The sequence below is a fragment of the Eurypyga helias genome, unplaced genomic scaffold (assembly GCF_000690775.1).
Source record: "Eurypyga helias isolate BGI_N326 unplaced genomic scaffold, ASM69077v1 scaffold629, whole genome shotgun sequence".
Classification (NCBI taxonomy): domain Eukaryota; kingdom Metazoa; phylum Chordata; class Aves; order Eurypygiformes; family Eurypygidae; genus Eurypyga; species Eurypyga helias.
In genome coordinates this window covers 22,198-33,036 of record NW_010273682.1, presented here as the reverse complement: position 1 = coordinate 33,036, position 10,839 = coordinate 22,198, and the positions used below count along the sequence as shown (strand labels likewise).

The following is a 10,839-nucleotide window of genomic DNA, read 5'->3' as shown; positions in this document are numbered from 1 at the left end:
GCCGTGCCGTGCCGTGCCGTGCCGGTCCTGCCTCCCTCAGTGCGATGTGAGACTCGCAGAGAGCATCGCTTGCCAAAGGCTTGAGTTGTTACATGCGTCCAATAATCATCTTCTCCAAAATGGATTTTAGTCAGAGCAATTTGTTTGGATACATAGAAGACCTGCAGGAACTAACTATTATGGAGAGGCCGGTACGCAGGAGCCTGAAGGTATATACTTCGAAATAGAACAATGCTTTAAAATCCATTTGAAACTCCGTTTTATTTATGCACAGCTAACTGAAGAGGCAGTTTATTCTTTACAGCACCACGATACTAGGATTTGTTTTCAGTCATTTTGGAGTAAACAGTCTGGAATAATCGCAGGGACTTAATATTTTCAGTATAAGAATATTAAGCTGGAAAAAAATAGACAAACTTTGGTCTTTAATTTATATGTGACTTGTTTATACTTCTGAGTGATGGATAGTGATCGTGTCTGACATGGAACTGCACTTCCATTGCATTCCATCATTTCCTGGTGAAAGATTTATTTGATTGAATTTGAAACGTTGGCTACAGATTTCAAGGATTAAATTCAAATTACTGGTGGAACTGTCCCTGGATGTGTGGGGAGGAAGGGGTTGTTATAAGAAGATTAAAATGATGAAACAGTAAGGCATTGTAAACTCATAATCTCTATTTCATGCTTGACAGACACCAGAAGAAATAGAAAGATTGACAGTTGATGAAGAACTCAGTGATACTGAAAGGGCTGTTTATCTGCTCAGGTATTTCCTAAAATACTCCTGTGAAACATTGCTGACCATCATGCTTACATACAGCTTTTTTTAGTGCTTTACTCTTCACTCCTTATATTTTCTGTATTTCAGTAGTAGTTTATTTACTTTCTGCTACGTTAAACATACACAAGCTAAAAATAGGTACTGTAATTTTTTTTAAAAAAACACAGCATAGAGTACGATGCCTGCATACATGTGTAAACACTTCTGCGAGTTTCTAATATGGCCCTCACCAGCAGAGTTGTACTTCATCTTCTTTTCCCCTGCAGTTGAATTTGCAAGACTCCCTGAGTGTGAACATTAATAACACCAATCTTTCAATGACTTCGTGTTCACTCTAAGGCATGAGCAGTTACCAGAGACTGATAACAGAGCTGTTCCAGCATGCTGCATATGTTTGGGCTTTCAGAAGAGAGAACTTGAGAGATCAGTTTTATAGTCCTTAGAAAATACTGTGGAACATACTGTATTAATACTTCCCTGTGTTCTGGTTTTTCATTTTATCTCCTTCTTGTTTCTTAAAGTATTTATTTGCAGCTACTTGAATAACTGAAATTTTGATAGTTTAAAGTACAGATCTTTCAACTACTGTGTAAGTCATCTTTGACAAATGTTCTGAGGGATTTTGATTTGAATATGCATTTTTAAACAATAGCTAGTAATTGGAGAACCGGCTGCAGCGCTCGCTGTGTTTGCTTATTCTGCTATTTTAAGTGCTCTCCTAGTCCTCAGTGTTTAGTGTAGATATTCTCAGTGCCTTAATTTTCTCTTTTTGGGGTGTGAGGCATTATTTTTAGGTAAGCATTTTTGTCCAGTGATAGTACTTCTGATACTGAGTTGTGGGTTTTTTTTTGTTTATTTGTTTGTTGATTTTTTTAATGCTGAACTTTATTAAATAGTGGATTTTAAAACTTGCATTGTTAATAGTTCCTGTAATGAAAGCAATCTGTTTACTTTAGGGAAAATCAGAGGAAACAGTTTGCATGTGATGCATATAAATTCAAAGGATGCATATCAATTCTGGGTTTTACAGCAATTGGCATAGTTGACTTTTTTTTTCCTTTCTCTGTGTGGCAGCAAATTTCTTTGCTCTTTTCCCAATTAAAGATCATGTTTCCAGCAATGTGTCTTTACTGGATCATTGCCTCGTTAAAGGGTAAAAGGTTCCAGTTTGTATCTTTCATCTTACTAATTGCTTTTCAGCCTGGCCTTGAACTTCTGACATCTTCATCTGCTTGCTTTCTACTTGAGGAGCTGTTCTGGGAACATAATAATCTTTTCCTTGTAATGAAGTTTTCATTTTTGCCTCTGCATTGTCCTCATTGCTGAAAGGTAGCTTCATCTCTGCTTGATAAGCTTTCTGTAAGGCAATCACTTGCTGTGATTGTCCGGGTATGTTAATACAATAATCCAGTGGAAGCTTTTGCTGTTCAATAGTATATTGCCTTCCCTGTACTGGCTAGAGTATAAGCAAACAGAGTTGAAAAGCTGCCTGTAACACAGATATATCCTTTATATAATGTACAAAGGTATGTACTTTTGCCTTGTCTGACATTTTTTAATCCATTATAATACAATGCCCCTGCCTGTTCCTGTTTGACAGTAATGTCAGTCTGGTCTTTTTATGCCTCATTTTCTCACATGGATGCATTGTTTGCTGTCCTTCAGGTTGTCCTTTATGTGGGACTCTCCTTCATGTTATCCAAAAAGACGCTGACTTTTCTGAAAATCCCTCTGTAAAAATTCTTTGGTAGGATTGAACTGAATTGTTAATGATGTCTGTGTTGTGCTCCATTTGGAAAGGATGATGCTATCACCATATACATTAAAAAAAAGATGGAAGAACAATAGTAAAATGCAAATATCTTACCTTAAATACCTACAAATAGTATCAAAATACTTAATGTTGTGTCACATCATCTTTTATATTGTCACTTATTTATGTAACTCTAATCTGCAAGTTGGAGATTTTGAATTTACTGAGGAGGATATCTTTAGTGTTGCTTGTACAGTACAATGGAGCTGACTAATACTGAGTGAATCCTCAAAGCTGTGTGATAGAGCAAAGCTAATGTTTAGTAATTGTTTTCTGTGGAAGTCCAAAAAGAGTCCTCACATTTTAATGACTCATTCTGAACAAAAAAGCCCAACCACTTTCTTCTCTTTTCCCATCCTTCTTTTCCTCCAAAACCTGCCCACCTCAGCTTTGCCTCTCCACCCTTGAACTTGGATATTCTGGTCTGCCTATGTGCAGTTTTATGTTTAGTAGATAGATTACTGCTTCAGAAGTCTCTTTTACTATTGTGGTCTGAAAACAAGTGCATTGGCATCCTAGTTAATCCTAGTTGAAGCACTGGAACAGGTTGCCCAGAGAAGCTGTGGATGCCCCATCCCTGGAAGTGTTCAAGGCCAGGCTGGATGAGGCTTTGAGCAACCTGGTCTAGTGGAAGGTGTCCCTGCCCATGGCAGGGGGGTTGGAACCAGATAGTCTGTAAGGTCCCTTCCAGCCCAAACCGTTCTGTGATTCTGTGATTCTAGTTGGAGACAATAGTAGAGCCTTTTGCTGTCTGAGGGTTTTGGTGCCTGGTGGTGTTTTTTTGTGGGTGGTTTTTTTTTTTTTTGGGTGGGGGTGGGGAGTGTGTTTAATTTTTTTCCTTCTGTGACTGATTCTTGCTAAACTGTGTATATGAGGAGGTATTAATTTCCCAACTCTCATCAGTTCATTTTTCTTTTTTCACTTCTTATATTGCCTCTCACTTGCCAGTAACACTATGGAGTTTCTGGCGTGCTCTTTTACTTCTTGACATTGGGAAGTTGTTTGCTCATCCTAGTATGTATGGGTATCCATCTAATGTTTATTTTGTATTTCCACAATGTCTTGTCTGTCTGTATCTAGCCATTATGTGTTGTCATCGATTTTGTAAATACTGTTCACAGTCTTCTCCTGAGTGTGACATAAATGTATGTCTCCTAATGTTCTTAGTACAATGTGAGTACATTGACACATTAATCCTGCTTGAGAGCTCACTTTCATAGGGATGTGGCTTCATTTTAATTGGTTTTCTGTTGTTACCTATCATAGTTTTATTTTGTGTTCTAAAGTGCTAATTGTAAATTTGTTAATCCTATCAAGTTTCTCTCTCTATGTATTTTTAATTATTATTTTTAAGGGATGACTTCGCTTTCAGTCTCCCCTTTTCTGCCAGTACTGTTCTTTAGATAACTAGGTAATGAGGTAGATTGACAAGATGATCTAACTAAAGTTGATCAATTTTCATCAGATTGGTTTTCAGCTAAATCAACTCCCTGATTTGGCTCTTCATGTGGATGTTGTACCAGCAAAAGGAAAGGCCTCAGTAGCTCTCCTGGTGGCTTGAGTCACTTTAATATGACACAAGCATGGTTGAACTTCAGCTTTAGATCCTTGTTGCCCAGAGTACTCAGTACTAATTAGGTAACATTCTGCAATTACACTGAGCAATTTCTAATGTAATAAGAATGCGGTAGCAAATTGGACTGTCATTTGTTGTAATCTCAATTAACCTTGATTCTGGTTGAGGAACTGGGCTTAGACCAGGTTGTCGTGGATGTTTATGAATTTCCACTGAAATCAAATGGATTCAGGTACCTAAAGAGGGAGAGGCATCTGAGTGCCTAGGATCTATGTTTCAGAGCTTCAGCCCCAGTGCTTGGTGTGTTCTGGGGTGTTTGGAATCACTGCAGAGTTGTATTCTGACTGTGTTGCATGTTGCTGGCCCAGCAGAAGAACAAGGAAAGCAAACCAGCTATGTACATCTCAACCACGTCGGTGTCAAGATTGATGGTTTATCATAAAGCCATCAGCAGATCAAGACAAACTGCCAGACTTTGCAGTGAAGTAACTGAATAGTTTGCATTCCACTTCAGGGCATTGTGATCTCTGCCAGGACAATGGCATTAAGCAATCAGGGACAGTGATTTTTATTCCTGCTATGAACTTTTGTTTGTAGTCTTAGTTCCAATATTTGTTTGATTGATGTTATTATTTTGCATTTGTCTTACTGTAGCTCACGCTTCTATGGCATACAGCCAATAGCAAAATATGTATTCTTTGCCCCATATGAACCTGGTTTGGATACAAGGATGCTTACTGGCATGCACACTGTGGTTGGTTTTCTGAGGACTTTTCTGGTAGATTTCCTTAAGGGTTTTACGTTGTTGTATGTACTGTATTATTTTGTATTCAGCAACTTTTTGTTTATTTTTGCCTGCTTAGCGTTAAAGCTTCCAGGCCATGAAATTTCTGTCATACTCAAAATAACAGGGTAATAATGAGTTATTGAGGTGGAATATTGAATTATTTACCCTTTTGGGAACATACTGTGCTTTGGTTTTGGAGTAATCCTATCTTTCAGTTTAGGAAACAACACAATACCCCTCCAAAACATTTAACAGTTTTGGAAGACACAATAGATACTTTAGATTGGAAAGAATTCAATACCTATAAACTTAGCATGTCTTAAAAAATTGTACTTTATTGTGGCCATCTTTTGATTAGGTAGAGCAGTCTCAAATCCTAAACACTTTTTATACAATATATGTGTTAATTGTGAGCATCAAACCCACTACTATTTAAAATATTTTTTTTAATTTTCCTTATAGTTTTTATTCTTTATCAGGTGTATGTTAGTTTTTGGAGATTTTCTTTTCGCTGTAGCTGCAGGCAACTCACCTTTGAATTTAAATGTAACTTTAGGAGCTGATTTTCTAATACAAACGTGTCAGTTTAATTGTATTATATAATCACGAGAACGGGCTGCTCTATTCTGATTACATAGCTTCTGAATTTATGGTCTTGATACATATATAGTATATTGAAAGATCCAGTTGTAATGCTAAGCACACTGGAAAATAACTCTTCCAACTATACTGGCAAGCTGTAAATACTAACATAGAAAGTATTAGTCTTTTATTTCGTAAATTACATCTTGAATTTTATGTTTCATTCCTGATTCACTTAGTTGGATGGCTAAATTAGTTGCTTGACCTTGACTCTATTATGCAAATAAATTTATGTATAATGAAGTGAAAGGTGTACCTGTAGTCTTCTGAAATGATGCTGTCACATACTTTTATTAAAGTTTACGTTTGTGCAAATACTTGCATTGATCATATTTGCTGCGATGAAACTACTGTGCTGCGCTTGCCCTTGTGCCTGCACAGCACCTTGGAGAGTTAGTTTATCTGAGGCAAACCCTTAAAATACAAGATTTAAGACAGATCAACTGTATGATCCAGGGCTTTGTGCACCTTAAAAACGACCTGTCCCAGAACAAAGGAATTGGGTAGTGGCATGGGAACGGTGCTTGGGTGAAATGGCTTTGAGATTTAGCACTACATTTGGCTGGTATTCGTGAGGCTGAGGTTTCCTGCTGTAGAGTCTCACAGTCAAGTTCAGTTTAATGAAGCTCTTTCTCTATCAGAAAGAGCAGCTCTTCTTTCCTTATGTGTCTGGGTGTTACTGATAAATTTTGTGTGCCAGCCCTAATGCTATTGCTGCCATGCGGTCTTGGCCAGATTAGGGAACTGATGCCAATTCTAATAAATTTTTCTGGTGCTGGCTTCCAACAAAGTGTGCAATTGCGTGACTGCTCGTGCTACTGTAAGTGGGAGATTGAGCAGAGAAGTCACAGCTGGTAGATGACTCCTATCAATAGCGGAACAGATTTAGTTTGGGTTACTCTAAACTTGAATCTGTGAAGTCAAGTAGTGGTTGAAATGACCAGAGAGTATAAAGTATCCGCTGTAGTGTATTTAATGAGCCCTTTGACATGAAATGGACTTCTGGAAGGCTACGTGTGAGCTGTGATGTGAGAGATCAGTGGTAGCTCTTCCCTAAGCATTGTCAAATTCTCCTCTGGAGCTGTCAATTGTATTTATGTTTCAGAGCATCATTGTGCATGACATAATAAGGAGAAACTAGGTAGCTGTGTAGATGCCTTTTTTGATTGTAAATGCAGTTAAAAGAACTGTGAGTTTTCTTGACTTCTAAAAATTGTTCTATCACCCTGGGAAAACCTTATCGTGCTCTCCTAGAAAAGATGTACGTAGGAATATCCAGCTAAATATTTACAATGTTTGTTTCTTTCTACATGACAAATTCCATACAGGAATAGAATGTTGCCCAGCAGGAGACTGAGTTTGTTTTGTTTTTTGTTTAGATGAGCACTGGCATTTAAAAAATAACTTTAACAGCTGCACAGTTCATTTTGAGATGGTATGTAATTAATGTGTAAGTGTAATAATTCTCCTTTATACCACCTTCTTTAGAAAGCTCCAAGTGTTTATAATAACATTTTGTACTTGTAAGGACCTTTTATCTTCATGCTTGCTCAATATTACTAATTTGGTATCATTTGCTTAATTTGGCAAGAGATGATAGCATTGCACTAGTTTATGTCGGGACCTGCAGATGCGTGAAGATGTAGATGGTAAAATACTATGTTTTCTGTTAGAATTTATCAAAGGTAGAGATAGAATGCATCAAAGGTACAGATTCCTCAAAGAGCAGGTCAGGTTGTCCATCCATTTATGGCAAGTCTGAGAACACTCTCACATGATGATGCCCTGTGATATAATGACGGTCGTATGCTAGTGACTGAAGTGAATATCTGGTGGACCTTCTCCCAAATTCCATCTGGTGTTTTGAGGACTAATTGGTTGTAGGCATAGGGAGCCATTCAGATGTCATAGTGTGATGCTTCCATGGCCCTGCACTCTGACTCTACTTCGTTTGTTGCTGACAGAAGCAGCAGCAGTTAGTACTGGTCCAGCTACTCTTCCTCTAAAAGCAGTAGTAGACATTCCAGTTTTGTGAGGATCGGGATAGTAGCATGCGTCATTAACTGTCCCAAAAATCTGAGTACTCTTACTGTTCAGAATAATGATGCTTAGTGCTGATACACCACATATTTTAACATTCACAGCTGTCTTAGATACTCTTCTGAATCCTTACAAAGCGGGGGAGATAACACTCCCTTATGTATTGTTCACATGGCTGCATTTTGTAAACTTTGTGTGAAGGGAAGTTGTTTTACTGAGGTGAAATTCTGATTATAATTTAAAGACTTTAGGAACTAGGACTGCAGGCTTGGACCTGTGTCTGTGTCTCAGCTGATATGCTATGACAGGAATAATTTGGAATGAGACAAGAAATAAGTTCGTTGAGATTTAAAATTAATCTTGTTCTCTGGGGTATACTTTGGAACTTTTTTATTTAGCTATTTTTAGAGTTAACTTAGTAATATTAATGTTTTTGTCTGTGTTCCATCAGCTGGTAGTGTAAATGCCAAGACTGTGGTAAAGTTATACTGGATCTTTGTCAAGCCTCAGACCCCAAAGCTTTATGTCACAAGAAAGAAAGCAGGATTATTTCGTCACTTAAATGGAAGTTTTTACATCAGGAAAACAGAATGGGGGTGCAGACATTTCTTGAGACTGCGCATTTCAAGGAGGTCTTCAGTATTTCAGACATTCTCTGACTTTGGTAGGGGGTGTCTTAATCTTTCAGGGCAGCTTTTTGTATAAGGAAAGTTCTCTTTAGGTCTGGAAAACTGAAGAAGAAATTGGAAGTGACTTCTATAGTGAGGATTTCTATTGATATAGTCTGGCAAAACCTTTATACAGCTGAAGAAACAACTGTGAAATTATACACAATTATAGGACTCTGTGCCTGAAAAAGAAGGCCACTTCAGATTCCAGAACTGATGCCACAAATGGCATCTTTAGCCAAGGACAGTTATGTGCTCAGGGAAAAAATTTTAAAGATAGGCTAGTGGTGCAAAAGTAGGAAGAATCTTTTTATTTGAATGTGGTGGTGATGGGAATGCTACGTATGTCACTGGCACTCGTGCATCTTGATGCCCCCTCCTTCCTCTCCCCAGTGTATAATCACCTTCCTAGACCAGGTTGTGTATGGGTCTTTCCAATCTGACCAATAACGGTATCCTTTGCAGGCTTTGAAAATAATGGTTCTCTTATGCCTCAGTCTGTTAAGACTAGTTTTGCATGGCCATCACATTTATTGCAGCCCTTGAAGCTGCTCCTCTCTCCATGAAAGACCTTGCTGGTCTCATGGAGAGACTTTGTGACAAGATGGAGTCTTTCCCATTGAATGTTAATTCCCTGTAGCCTATCAGATGAACACCCTTGTCTAGGGAAGAAAAATGTACTTCTGATTTATGAGTCATAATAAAACAGAATGAGAAAAGAGACAAAGAACCACTTGAAAAATTCTGCTAGATCTCTTAGATGCATCTGTCTGAGGCATGTTTTATTGCCTCTGGCTGATACTTTATACAAGCAGGAGAATGTACCAGATATTTCATTGTCTGGGTTGTTATTTGAATGGACTCCTCGTGATGTAGGTATTCTTATTTAAATTCTACCTTTTAGCTTCTTTTGCATTCAGATAAATCTTCCTGCACGTGTCTTTTCGCAAAGCATTACCCTGTGAGGGGTTAATGTTAAAGAATAAAAATATCAGGCTCTGGGTATGTTTCTCTGTTTCTTGGTAGCGGTTGTTTCAGGAGCAGTTTTCTTTATTCCATGTTGCGTGGCTGTGGGTTTGAGGATGTGTACATCTCTCATGTGCTGATTAGCTGAGTCATTCCTTGTCAGTCTATCAATTCACAGCAGGACCGAGGGGAATTGCTATGCTTTCTTGAACTTGTTAACTATTGTTGGGAATGTCTTGTCCATCTACCCCTTACATACTACTGGATTTTAGACACCTACCCCTTTCCTAACACACTGCAGATATAGACAATATTTCTTAGTCACTGTACAATTCCAAAATTACATGCTTTGTTTACAGAAACATGCTACCGTTTGATTTTAGTCCCCGTGTTTCTCTGTAGTTCCTACTTTCCTGTTCTTCCACTGTTCTTTACAGCTTAAGAAAGTCAGGTTCAGGCTGTGTGTAGGCCGGGACAGATGAACTGAGATGAATGGGATTGCGTCTTTTAGGTGTGTAAATCCAAGCTGAGCATAGTAACTAGGGGTCTTGTTTTACTGACTTTATCTACTTAGAGTAGCCAGGAAGATATTTGTAGGACTTCAGACATTTTTTTTTTTTCAAACTTAGGTTTTCTCTAAGTTTACATAAATAAAGGTGACCAGCATCACCAAGTCAAAATAATGTATAATGACGAACAAAGACTGAAGCCTCAAAGTGCATAGTCTTACATTCTTTCTAATGAAAAAATAGGTAATTTTTCCATTCTTCTTATCCTTTTTTCAATAATCATCCAATTTAGCAGAATTCTCCTGGCTGTGTAAATAGATCAATACAGACAATTTTTCCTAAGGCATTTTTCTCATAGGCTTTTTAAGTTATACCTTCCACTTGATTGAGGGGGAAAAAAAAAAAAGGATTTTTTTTTTTTTCTTTCCTCAGGGTATTGTAAATGAGAATGATATAATCTGTTTTAATTTTTTTTAAACATAATTGTGCTGTAACTTGAATAAAACTGCAAAGTTGCCACAGGGTTTTCTGTGGCAATCCTGGAGCATGAGGAAGGGTATCAGCAGAAAGTCTTGGAGCCCCTGGGTTGGTTTTTTTTTTGCTTATGCAAATAGGTTTGTGTACAAATTGTCAATTATGCCCTTAGTAAAAAGCTTTGCGTCCCCATTTCTTGAAGTAAAAACAGTGAATTAATTTGGGTAGGTATCAATTAGCTTTCTCCCCACCCCGCTGTCTGTTGTTGAACAACGAAGACCAACATTAAGCACTGGAGCCATCAGTTTATGCTAAGATTAAATAAAAGTTATTCAGAGCTGCCTGTGTAACTTCAACACATTTCACTTTACCAGTTGGAGAAAAGCAGGAAAGTTGGATTCAAACTGGGTCGAAGCATTGATACCTCAATTGATACACGCAGAGCTGCACAGTAGGGGAAACGCTGTTGCAGTCAGTAATACCATTACATTTTGCTTGCAAGGGGTTATGTCTGCAAAATGGGATGATTTACTGTTTGCCTGTGCGGCATGAGAAGTGCAGCTGACCAGCTTGTGGTCTG

At 38.0% G+C, this 10,839-nt stretch overlaps 1 protein-coding gene across 1 annotated transcript in view; it reads left to right on the top strand.

The window, feature by feature from the left end:
- Positions 1-119: 119 nt before the first annotated feature.
- LOC104515526 (serine/threonine-protein phosphatase 4 regulatory subunit 4-like) overlaps positions 120-10,839 on the top strand; it is a gene marked incomplete at its 3' end in the record, with an annotated part of 25,142 nt that continues 14,422 nt past the window's right edge. Inside the window, exons 1-2 of the mRNA XM_010159536.1 lie at positions 120-209; positions 696-769. Coding sequence (XP_010157838.1) covers positions 120-209; positions 696-769 — 164 coding nt within the window. The remainder of the gene's footprint in view (positions 210-695; positions 770-10,839) is intronic.